This window comes from Pistacia vera, unplaced genomic scaffold, assembly GCF_008641045.1.
Source record: "Pistacia vera cultivar Batoury unplaced genomic scaffold, PisVer_v2 Contig296, whole genome shotgun sequence".
Taxonomy (NCBI): domain Eukaryota; kingdom Viridiplantae; phylum Streptophyta; class Magnoliopsida; order Sapindales; family Anacardiaceae; genus Pistacia; species Pistacia vera.
The window spans coordinates 128,313-140,856 of NW_022196108.1; the positions used below are offsets into that span (position 1 = coordinate 128,313).

General features: G+C 35.0%; 2 protein-coding genes across 2 annotated transcripts; both read left to right on the forward strand.

The window, feature by feature from the left end:
* Positions 1–6,281: 6,281 nt before the first annotated feature.
* Positions 6,282–6,862, forward strand: LOC116135213 (heavy metal-associated isoprenylated plant protein 27-like). Its single transcript, XM_031420915.1, has 2 exons — positions 6,282–6,368; positions 6,476–6,862. Exons 1-2 carry the CDS (start codon positions 6,282–6,284, stop codon positions 6,860–6,862), a joined length of 474 nt encoding a protein of 157 aa, XP_031276775.1.
* Positions 6,863–8,121: 1,259 nt separating this feature from the next.
* Positions 8,122–10,894, forward strand: LOC116135177. Its single transcript, XM_031420884.1, has 3 exons — positions 8,122–8,202; positions 9,908–10,287; positions 10,525–10,894. Exons 1-3 carry the CDS (start codon positions 8,122–8,124, stop codon positions 10,892–10,894), a joined length of 831 nt encoding a protein of 276 aa, XP_031276744.1.
* Positions 10,895–12,544: the final 1,650 nt, after the last annotated feature.

The following is a 12,544-nucleotide window of genomic DNA, read 5'->3' on the forward strand; positions in this document are numbered from 1 at the left end:
TTTATCTAAAAAAGGTAACTGATAATTTAATACATTTTGACTTGTTAGATCGGTGTCTAAGATCTTAGCCTTGGCCGACGTGTAAACTAACCCATTGAAGCTGCAATGAAGTGTCCCTTCTGCTTAAACATCAGTACAGGTTTTGAAAGCGCCCTGTGATAGAGTGCTTAATTATTTTGGTTAACACATAAAGCGTAGAGCACATAAATGGTTAAGGACCACACATTTGCGATGGAAATATATATGTTCTCCTGTAGCTGGTGCCAACTTTTTTCGATTATAATTAAATACAAATATTAATAGTTGAAGGAAATGGATATATATATATTTATTTATTTATTAGATAAACATAGGTTAATTTGTTTCCGAGGCATTAACATTATGATTCTTATATCTTTGAAAGAGACAACAATCACAAGAAATATATATGCATCAGTATAAATGGTTAACGATCAACGTTGTACGACAAAATTACAACATCAAAATAGATATATTTTGAGTATAACAAAATTACGATACCAAAATAGATATATTTTGATTATGACAAAATTACGATACCAAAAAGGATATATTATGACATAATTGCTTTTCTGACATAGTTGTCATGTCAAAAAAATCCATTATTCTTAAATATTTATAATATTTATAGTGATATATAGATTTGGAAGTTATTAAAATTTGTGTTATTTCAAGATAGTGATAGTTGGAAATATTATCTACAAGAAAGATATTTAGGTTAGAAACTATGTTGTGGCTAAAAATGTATACACCTGTATCTAGTATTATAAAATTTAGCTCGAGAAATTGTATGACATAATACAATATTAATGTTCTGTTGATAAGATATGGCATAATACAATAATGTAGTTGTGCTTTTAAGTATAGAGGAATATATGACATGAATATCAGAATTGATTGATCAAGTGATTTTGAGTGATTGTCAATCATATTAATGTAATTACACTCAATCAGGGAATTGATTAGTTGAATGATTTTAGGTGATTAGTGTAATCTTAGTAACTAGCCATAATCGTGACATTCATATTTTATCACTCCTTGTCAAGCTTGTGGTCATAAACCACGAGCTTGCGTAAAAGATGCAAATGTTGGTTATTATGTCAGAGTTTGAGCTTTAGTTATTTGCCATTGGAAAATATAATCGAGTATCTATTTGAATTTTGAACTGTATGGACAGAAAGAAAGGCTAGCCGAGTATTGTGCTAACCGAGTATCTGTTTGAATTACAGGGATAGAAAAGAGAGGCTAAGTGAGCGGAAGCTGATTCAACCTGGAAGCTCTAGTATCATGTCAGAATTGATTGATTGAGTGATTTTGGGTGATTGTCAATCATAATAATGTAATCACATTTAATCAGTGAGTTGAGTGATTGAATGATTTTGGGTGATTGACGTAATCTTAGTGATTAACTATAATCATAGCATTCATATTTCATTATTGAAGGAGTGGGAAAGTTTTGAGTTTGCCAAAGAATTACTCATGTTACTTCTACGTTTAGTAAGTAACAATTTTGTACTATGTTTTAATGAATATACATATGTGTATTCTCCACAATCAGATATAACATTATATGCCTCCATTGTACAACCAACCACGTTTCAACAGGCAAGGAAATCATTTATATATAAGTCTATGAAAGTGCTTAAGATATGAATAATGCTTTCATTGTATTTTAGAACTGTCCTTGATTTAGTTCACTAGACAATGGTCGGATGGGTTACCTGGAGATCTTGTATCCAATACTCTAAGTCGATCCCACAAGGTGGCTATCTATCATATTTGTAACGTGTAAGTTAGTTCGAACGTTCTAGTTATAAAAAAAAAAAAAAAAAATTTATAATCTTTTATTTTTGTATAGAAAAACGAATTGTCATCTTGCCAGTAGTCAATTTAAGATTCTATATTATTAAAAATTAACCAATGTCTTCCTCCTCCTAAAGGCTTTTCGATTGATCACTAATCATCCATATGATTTGGTCTCCAAGAATATATATCTAAGCCACAAATTTTGAGTAAGCTAGAAGCTTTTTGGGCCTTCTAAGTCGTACATTTAACTGACATAACTAGCTTATAAAAAAATATGCATTGAGGACTCATTTAAAGAACTGCATGTGTAAAGCCATGTAGGGAATGTCTGCGAGAGTTAATTAAATAGAGTGTACCACTTTTTACATTTAGGTATCTGTATAAATTAAATAAAGGAAAACAATAGCGAGTATTGGGGTAAAATCAATCATTTCTACTGGATGACGCTTGTCAATTACCTCAAAGAATTTAGGTATTAATATGCATTTCTTATATTACGACCACGCATTCTTAATAGCTGGTAAATTAACCCGCGACTTTTCCCTGAAGAAATTCTTTGATATCAATCAAAAGAAGACCAAGACAAATTTTTGGTGAGCGGTTTTATGGAAGAACACAACAGTGACTTTGAAAAATAATAACTCACTCATTTGAAATCGAAATTTGATGATTTTTGTTTTCGTGAACCCGTCTGTAAAAAATAGAGAAAAACACGAGGAAAATCTTAATGGATCTCCATTTCTGGTTTTTTGTTGCTGTATGCAGTATTTTGGATAGTAAAAGGTTAGGATGGTTATGGTTCTAGGATTTTTCTCTCCAAACTGAGCGACGATGATATATGGATGTGACTAAGGTGTATTCAAGGATTGGTGTGATCATAAAAATGGAAGATAATTGCGGTAGTATTTTGGTGATGAAGCAAAATGGGAAGTAGTAATGTTGTTTAGGGGTTTACAAGGTTTTGCTTAAACTCAACAAGAAAATAATGGACTCTTTTAAGTGTTACGAATTCTGAGATGCCTAAAGAATGAGAAGGCTGGTCTTTATATAGGGGAGAATTAAAGAAAATAATTTTAAAAAGATATATGAGAAAAGGAAGTGATCAATACGTTAGTCAAGCTTAAATCAGTATGATACAATTAACCAATGTATATTTTCAGAGAGATTATTCTTGGAAAATATTGTTGATGTAATTGTTGAGAAGGGTAAACGACTTTTTCCCGCCCAAGGTTTGGCTTAATGACACTTTCTCACTCAAAAAGTTTCAAAATATCACTTTCCCATCCAAAGTTAATATTTTGTTACTAGCCAAGATACACTTCACTTTCTCGGTTGATATTCGACGAGTTACTAGGAGTCAGGTTAACAGGAGTTTTGCAGAGTAGAGACTGATGGATCGAATGGTGGTGACTAATTGAATATTTTTTGTTGGAATCAGTTAGATATAAGCTAAAAAAGCAAACTCTAACTTTGTAGTGGTCAATAATCGATGAGAAATTAGGTGTTGAAATGAAAAGGGTTTTCTAAAAAGGAGATCGGAGGTTTAAATGATAGTGACTGAGAGAATTTTCACCGTAGAATTTGGTCGGTGTTGGCTTTGGGTAGCAATAAAATATTAACTTTGAGTGGAAAAAAGTCGTTTACTCTGTTGAGAATAGTAGCGGTGACTATTTTGTAAGCAGTCTTTGTGAGAAGGTACTGGTAACTGTCCCAAAATATGTATTTAAAAACATCTTTGCATATCCGTAAATCGTTTAAAGAATTACAAGCTACATTTACTTCAATAATTCCAGTAACACAACAACCTCTATTTGCCACTTCAAACCCTTATTCGATTAATAAAATTATTTAAATTATTTCTTTTTGAAGAAATTGATGATAATGATGCATAATTAAGTAATTATATGTGAAATATTTACCGTATTGAGCAGGGTTCTGGATAAGGGAAAGTAACTGATTATATATATCAAGGTATATAATTGAAGAGTCAAGAAGCTCTATATCAAGAGAATCTAATTCCAATAAGAGCTTTGAATCAAAAAATTGAGCTGATTGATTCAAGACTCAACACTATCCTCTTGGTAATCCTCCGCGTATTGTTCTTTGAGATGGAACATATTTTTATGTCTTTTAATTTTGTTCTTTATATATAACACTACCTTTTACATCGATCAATCAATCCAGAGCCTGTTATGTATTACATACCTTGACAAAATTTGAAGCTGAACTTACTATCAAATCGGTGCAGGAATTGAAATCATAGCGGGCTCTTCTTTTAATGGATAAGTATGTAAAATATCATCGCTTACTGAACACAATATGAATATGGTTTTCGACACTGTACTTGCAGTTTCTTCTTCTCCCCCCATTGCCTTCATCTCCGTCAGGGATTTCTTGAACATCTCTAATTGATCTGATAACCAGAAGAGACAAGACTGTATATAAAGATGTATACAGTCTGTCTCTTCTCGGAGACCGATATATTTGTACCATTAGTTTGGAAGTGAGAGGATCATATCCACCGCCATCCGAGGCAAAACTTACGCAAGTAATTAACCATATCTTCAGGCTGCAAATTCGGATCAAGATATGCAGGCAAGACCTCCTTAGTCCTTAATATATAATGAATATAAGGAAATAAAAAATTATAGTTGAAGAAGAAGACAGAATGGATCTACGTAACACTGTATGTAGCCAAAATTATTTGCATGTATCATAGTGTTAGGTTTATAAAATTGTCCTTGCTTTTGAAGAAAGTTTCTATTATTATAAAGGGCGTCGATAGATTAAATAAAATAGGCTTGAATTCAAATATGATAGATTGATCAATCAGTGTTAGAAACATGTAACGGTGGTTCAATTTGGCAGTAAATAAGTGAGTTAATGACTTTTTCTCACCCAAATAATGACTTAATGACATTTTTCCACCTATAAATTTTTAAAATACCACTTTATTATCCAAATTTATATTCTGACGGCGAATAGAGAGTAAATTTGGTTTAGATTATTAGGGCTTTTGAAGAGAGGAGGTCAATGAATCTTTTGATGGTGAAATATTGGATTTTAGTGGTTGAGATTGATCTTGGAAGGAGTGGCTACGCAAATCTTAATCGCTCAATTGCTAGTGATTAACGGGGTCAATGAGAATAGGGTTTAAGGAGTTTTGGTAAGTGATGATCGAGAAAGAGAATGATGATAGTGTGATGTCGCAATGATGCCGGAATCGGAAACAGAATATAAAATTTAAGTAATAAAATGATATTTTAAAAGTCTGCGGTAAAATGTGTCATTAAACCATCATTTGGGTGGAAAAAAGTTGTTTACTCTAAATAAGTTGAACAGTCTTGTCTCAATTAGGTTGGCAATTACTGAATATATACATTGCCAATTAAAGTTGAAATTAAAGGTCATATATGTATTAATTTGATCAACAATATAAATATATAATTACCCTTTCGTAAAAGACTTGCTTAATTAAAAGAAATGACCTTTCTCTTGCTTTTAGAATAATATATACGGGTCGCCTTTTGGATTCCTCTCTTTTATTTTTGTAAACTCATGGGGAGGGAAGAGCTAATCGAAGGGAGACTGAGATATTTATTGTATTTTCTGGAAAAATAAAAACTCTTTGTACATATCAATTATCATCTCTTCATCATAGCTAGTATAAAATTTATATAGTATTAGTTAACTACAAATTATTGAAATAATATTTATCTTCAATATTTGAACATATTTTATTTTGATTGAGTGGAGCAAGTGGTCGAGACCTCGTGTGCATCGCCGCTTGTAAACGAACCGTTTATGGTTAAAGTGGAGCAAGTGGTCGTCAATTTCAACATGAAACATATTTAAATAATTTTTCTTTTGACAAAATTACAGAAAAGCGCTTCATCAATTAAATAATATTCGAAACACTTTTTGAAAAAGCATCTTAGGTTTGTTTCTTTAAAGTGATGATCTCGAGATTTTCCATTATTGAAGAGGAGACTGTAACTAAAGCATGGAAGTAACCAGAATACTCCAGCATAGTTTTTCTTATTAGCAGTACAACTATTCGTACTTATAATATCTCCCGGAATTTCAGTTACAATGTGATAAGCTCGAAGCCTTAAAAAAGCTTCTGCTCAATATTTCCCACTTAACAAGGCCTAGAAACAACGTGGTGCTTCTAGATCATTTTCCACATGCACCAGACCACACGTGTCATGTCCATAACAGCTACACCACCTTCAACTGCTCATGAGCTTATCAATAATTCATCGCTCAAATTTTCATTATATATATATATATATATATATATGTATATAAGCTATGATTCCTGGTACTGGTTTTTCCTTCTAAGAAGAATCTGACTGTTTGAAAATCACTTTCAACGTTGAAATATAAATCTTATTAATTGCTTGGTCTGAATCAGACGTATCACTTTCTTGTTTTCGTGTTGTCTGCGTCCTGCAATGGGCTTTCTTGAGGACGTCTCTGAACTCTGCGACTGCCATGGCATTTGCAGCCGCAAGAAATTCAAAAAAATTAAGCAATTACAGGTATGCATTAGAAGTGCTTTTTGCATTGTCGGAGGTTCTCTATATGCTAAATGTTGTAGAAGTGCTTCCGAGTTTTTCACGTTTTTAATTTTGTGTGAATAAATCAGACGGTGGAGATTAAGATCAAGATGGACTGTGAAGGGTGTGAGCGAAGAGTGAAGAAATCAGTGGAAGGCATGAAAGGGGTGACACAAGTGGAGGTGGAACCCAAGCAAAGCAAATTGACGGTGATTGGGTACGTGGAACCCGACAAGGTGCTGGAACGCGTAAGACATCGGACAGGAAAGAAGGCGGAGTTCTGGCCTTATGTACCGTATGATGTAGTACCTCACCCGTACGCGCCAGGCGCGTATGATAAGAAGGCACCACCTGGATACGTGCGAAACGTGCTGGAGGACCCCGAAGCCTCTGCTCTCGCACGTGCCAGCTCTTTCGAAGTCAAGTACACCACTGCGTTTAGTGACGAGAACCCTACTGCTTGTGTAGTCATGTAAATTAAATTAGAAATTAGTTAAGATTCTTTATGTTGTACATTCTGTAATTGAGGTTAAATGGTTTCTGTTTTTGTACTGAAGTGAAAAGATGTATTGGCGCCGTATTGCCAAGTACTATATTTGTTCTGGTCTTCAAGGGGACGTTACAGCACATTTGCAGAACCTTATTCTCATCTTGTGATCTGAGGCATTGAGCTTCGAGTCCTTCGTCTTTCAAAGTTCATGACAATCTATGAATCAATCAACATCAAAATTGAACAGGAAATTGCATGTGATCTCAGAAAATGTTAGCATCTCAGATCACCGATCCGACCGTCGGGATCGTATATATATATACCCACCAAGTATAGTATTTAAGTCTAAGGTTTTTTTAGATCAGTCTTTTGGATTGGATTCATACACATTAAATATGATATTTAAGCCTAAGGGTTTTTTCATTGAGTTAATGATTTTTTTCATCTAAATAATGGTTTAATGATAATTTTTTACCTACAGGTTTTTAAAATATTATTTTGTTATCATAATTTATATTTTGACGGTGAATAGAGAGTAAACTCGGTTCAGGTTATTGAGATTGTTGAAGAGAGGAGATCAATGAGTCTTTTGATAGTGAAATGTTGGATTTTAGTTATTGAAATTGAGATTAATCGGAATTTGACTTAGGAGAGATAGCTACACAAACTCTAATCACTTGATTGTCGGCGATTAGCGGAGTCGACGGGGGTAGGGTTTGAGAGGTATTTCAGCACTGTATTGGGGTAAACTAAATACGAAATACGAAATACGGAAGACGTAAATGAATACGTAATTGGAGAAACTCTGAATAAACCTAATACAAGAATGACATCGCTCCCGTTTCCAAACAGATCCCTCAGATAATTCTAATGAGGGAATGGAAATCTTCCACGTGTCCTGTATTTAGAGATATCCCTGTTTCCAAATATGCGGGCATCTCTGTCCATATAAGTAATCCTCTCTACCCACTTTTGTAATTTTGCTTTTGGTCTTTCTCTGGATCAAATTCAAGATCCCCTTTAGCTCTGGTTTACGCATCTCATCTTCTCAAACCCTAACCCTAGAACCCCCACCCCTTGTCTTGATCTAAACAAGATTTTGGCGGGAACGTTACATGCGTCTTTACTAAAACCCTAGATAAAGTCTCTTGGCCGGTTAATTTTAGCTTTAAGTTAGGTTTGTTTACTTTCTTTTGACAGATCTTCATTTCTTTCACACGAAATTATGCTTTGTTCGGTTGAACGATGTCTCATTGCTTCCCGTATCCTCCACCGGGATATGTGAAGAATGGTATTCGCGATGAGGGTCTGATTGAATCGATCAAGGTTTGTTTGTTGAGCATTCATGGCTTCATTGTGATCGATTGACTTGACTACTCGATGTGTTCAGTTCCTAATCGTCTGATTGTGATGATTTGTGTATACTAGAGTGAATAGTGTGTTAGGGATTGTATAAATTATACCTCAAATTAACAAATAAAAGAATTTTTTTTTTTATATATACTCTTTAATCCAAACACTTGCTACCAAAAGTCTATCTTTATCAACTCTTGGGCTGAATTTGGGGAAGTGTTTGTTCTTTTAGGGTGATAAAGATTTTGACGCTGAATTGCCAGTATTTCTAGTTTAGTGTCTTTTCACTTGCATGTCACTACTCGATGAAGAAAAAACATCTAGTGTTTTCTCATCTGTCTGTCACTACCCAATGAAGAAGTACATCTAGTGTTCTCTCATCTACCTATCACTACCCGATGAAGAAAAAAATATGTTGGTGCATTGCTCCTCATAACATCAATAATTATATAAGTAACCATGGAACCTTCAATTAATAGAGCTGGAACATTAATGTTTTTCATGACCTATTTTAGTCGCCAAACTTCCTTCTGCCCAATTGTACTTGAATTAAATGACTTCGTTTTTATGCGTCTGAATATTAATTTGCAATTGATGTTGTAACGTTAGGTTCTTGTAAGTAAAGTTGCCCTGAATAACCATTAAGAGCACAAACAAAGAATCAATTATCAATCTTGAGGTTGATGTTATCTTATTCTGAGTAGGGCGCTTTCATGTTGTCACAAAGTCATGTGTACTAGAGAGGGGGCTATGGAAGAGGAGCTCAAGAAAATTCATTACTAGTAATACGTTTATAGACTTCATTTAGGTTGATTAAGATTCAGTATAAGCTTATGTGTTATATGTTTTGGTAATGGTTTGGATGCTTTAAGGCTATTTTATTTTGAGTTTGATTATGCTTTAAGGCTATTTTATTTTGAGTTTGATTAGCTCTTGTTTGACATGGCTGGGTCGTTGGAATTACATTTTTGTTAGTTACTCACTCTTATGTTTGGTCACTGGGAAGAAGGATATCATGTGTTTGGAATATGATTCACACATTGAATGTGATTCATCTTGATATTGTCTTGGTGGTGAAATGGTAGACACGTGAGATCAAAAGTCTTGTGCTTAAGAGCGTGGAGGTCAAGTCCTCTTCAAGGCATTATAAGTTTTTATCTTATTGGGTGAGGTTGGTAATTTATGTTTAACATATGGTCTATGTTTAAGTCACACTAGGTAGATTGGCTTATATATTATATGAATGAGAATTTTTAGCAGTGGATAATAGATAAGATTATAAACAAGGGCAAATAACGGGGAGAGAAAAAAAGTTAGATTCATTGATGTTCTTCTATTATGCTTGTTAATATATGAATTTTATTGTGATTACTAATTTTCACCCATTGGAATTTCCTCCCCAAGTAAATTATCGAGTGTGCCTGTAACTCTGTGCAACTCTTTGTACTTATTCCTAAAATAGTATCTCTGTTTAGGAAGGTCTTTTTGTGGTATTTCTCTGATTGTTTTTGCTTAAATACCTTTTTGCATGCCTACTTGTACCCACTACATCTAAGTAAACAACTCTGTTGTAGTTCTGAATGCTCTCTTCTTTGTGAAACTGATGGTGCTTGCTCTTTTTGGCTTTTCCCACTTCTTTGTTCGTTCTCAAATGGATGGTTACTCTTGTGATTTGAAGCTCCAACGGGAGGGAGAAAAGGCCAAGAAGAAAAGGAAAGAAAGGAAGAAAGAGAAAAAATTGGAGAAAAAAGAAAAGGAAAAGGTTCAGGGAAGTGAAGCGGTTGAAAGTAAGAAGCACCGACATAAGAAAAGGCACAAGGATGATAGGAACCGAGAAGATCATAAAGAAGGAGGCCTTCAAAAGAAAATAGAGAACGAATTTGAGAAGAGTAGCCTTACTGAAGAACATGGGCATCCGGTTGGATCTCAGAACTCTTCTGACAACACTCTTAGCAGCACCAAAAGACAGAAGCTGAGCTCACCCCTTGATGGTGAGAGTAATTCTAGTGAGTGCCTATGTGTTTTTCCTTTTCGAGGGGGAGGTTGTTTGCTTGTTGGGTTTGTTTGCTTCACATGGGCAGATGTTCTTTCTTCAAATTGTTATTATTAATATGAAGGAAGCAGCATCCGGATTCGGTTGCCTCTCCAAAGGCAAAATGATCCAGAAGTGTTACCCAGCAGGGAATAGCGTTGCTCTGCCTCTAGGGGGACTGACAACGCCTGTACTCAAGTGATGCAGGAACATGCTCATAGAACAGGCTTGGAAGAGGTATAACTGCCTTGTTCTACTTCCAGAGAGATGTGTCCAAAACTCATGTTAAGGGTCAATGAAGAAAAGTCTTGCCTCTCTACAAGAGTGTCTCAAAGTTCTGCTCAGATGGCTGAGACAGTTGTGCCATCAAGTTTGTGTGGTCGCTGCTCCCCTCAGTTAGCATTAAAATCCAGAGATGTCATTGAGAACTGGGTTCCACCTCCAACGGAACTTGACTGCACTTTTGATGATAAAGAATGGTTGTTCAGGGCAAAGCAGGATCAGATATGTGAAGCCAAAATTGGTGAAGTGGGTAGTCTTGGTTTACCTCTTTCGAATTCAACTACTTTGCCACACGTTTGTTACTTGCTTGAGGCTGATATATATGCTTTACCATTCACCGTGCCCTATTGAAACACTCTCATATAAATGAACACAGGATCTAAAGTTGCATGTAAAGTTGCGATAAGGAATGGTTGTTCTAAACAAAGCAGGACTAGATATGTGGAGCCAAAATTGGTGAAGTGGGTAATCTTGGTTTACCTCTTTCGAACTCAACTACTTTTCCACATGTTTATTACTTGCCTGAGGCTGATATATATGCTTTACCATTCACCGTGCCTTACTGAAACCCTCTCATGAAAATAAACCCAGGAGCTAAAGTTGCCTGTAAAGTTATGCACTGTTAATTATTCGCATTGCCGAAAAGTGTGAACAGAGTTTGCTGTTAGGCATTCAGCCGTGCTTGATGTGTGCTTCACTGTTGAGTGACTCAAGTTCCATTTGTTCGGTAAATGTTGTGCAAGAGGATGGTTATAGCCGGTTAAGGATTAACAAGTTGGATTTTTTTTTTATGTAGGTAGTGAAAATAGAAATGTACCACAGGACCAATTCTTCAAGTAATATAATCATCTAATCTTTCATAATCTCATTCCATTTCGGTAGTGTGTATGTAGTTTAATAGGAGACATTACTTCTTCGGGTGGTGAAGAGTTGTTGGCCTAGTTCTACTGATAATATACCTGAAATAGAAGTTTTCTCTAGGGCATGGATGTGAAACTGGTAGGAGGTACATATGACGTGAGCAGAAAAAAATGTGAATAACGCTTTGGATGATTCCATATTCAAAGATGTGTTGGTAAATCTTTGATGATTCCATCCTCGGACTCCTACTTAGATTGGCTCCGTAATTGGAGGATCCTTTCCTATCTGACTTTCGATCTTTGGAATTGAAATTAGTAAATTTCTGATGAGTGAATAATCAATATAGATGTTGCCACTTCGAAAGTTTGACTGCTGCCTCTCCAGTTGTCAGCTATTCAATTTGAAAAGGGAGGAGAAAGTGTATAAGATAAAGGGGTGGCAGAGGAAGAGGATAGAAGTAAAGGTGGTGGTGGCTGGGTGTGCGACGGGGGTGGGATTTTAAACGTGAGGGTGTGGGTTTATTTTGGGCGGGCTTTTTATATTTTATGATTTTAATTTGTTTTTAATTTAATTTATTTAATTTAAAGAAAAGAAGTGGAACTCAAAAGAATGGGAGAACGACATTTTCCCACCCAAGGTTTGGCGAATTGACACTTTCTCACTCGTCAAGTTTTAAAATGACACTTTCCCACCCTCTGTCAGGTCTTGTTAGTGTTTTCTGTTTTGAAGAAGGGTAATATAGTCAATTTATATCAAGCCACAAAAATAAAAACCACGTCCCAGTAAAGTTGACTTTGAAACAAAACAAAAAAAAAAAAAAAAAGAGAACACAAAATTGTCTGCCTTTTCTCCTTGTTCTCTCATAACTCTCTCTCTCTCTCTCTCTCTCTTTGCTCTCTAAAACTGAAACTACTGCGACCTAGGTTCTATGTAACTCTCTACTATTTAAGATTGAAGCGTTTTCTCCCGTAACCCTTTCTTCTGCTTATCGTACCCGGCGAGGATGCACAAATTGGCTTTTTCTTAAATTGTTGTGTGTTTTTCGTTTTGTTCTTGTGTTATTTTACTCAATAATACTATACTTACAAAGAAATCTTACAAAGATTTTCATACAAAGTGAGGTGGCAAAAAATGAATGGA

Excerpts from the sequence above, each read along its gene's own strand:
- LOC116135213 (XM_031420915.1), top strand. The coding sequence starts at position 6,282 with ATGGGCTTTCTTGAGGACGTCTCTGAACTCTGCGACTGCCATGGCATT. Across the intron at positions 6,369-6,475 it reads AAAAAATTAAGCAATTACAG|ACGGTGGAGATTAAGATCAA; the intron begins GTATGCATTAGA and ends TGAATAAATCAG.
- LOC116135177 (XM_031420884.1), top strand. The coding sequence starts at position 8,122 with ATGTCTCATTGCTTCCCGTATCCTCCACCGGGATATGTGAAGAATGGT. Across the intron at positions 8,203-9,907 it reads GTCTGATTGAATCGATCAAG|CTCCAACGGGAGGGAGAAAA; the intron begins GTTTGTTTGTTG and ends TGTGATTTGAAG. Across the intron at positions 10,288-10,524 it reads GGAGGTTGTTTGCTTGTTGG|AGAGATGTGTCCAAAACTCA; the intron begins GTTTGTTTGCTT and ends TTCTACTTCCAG.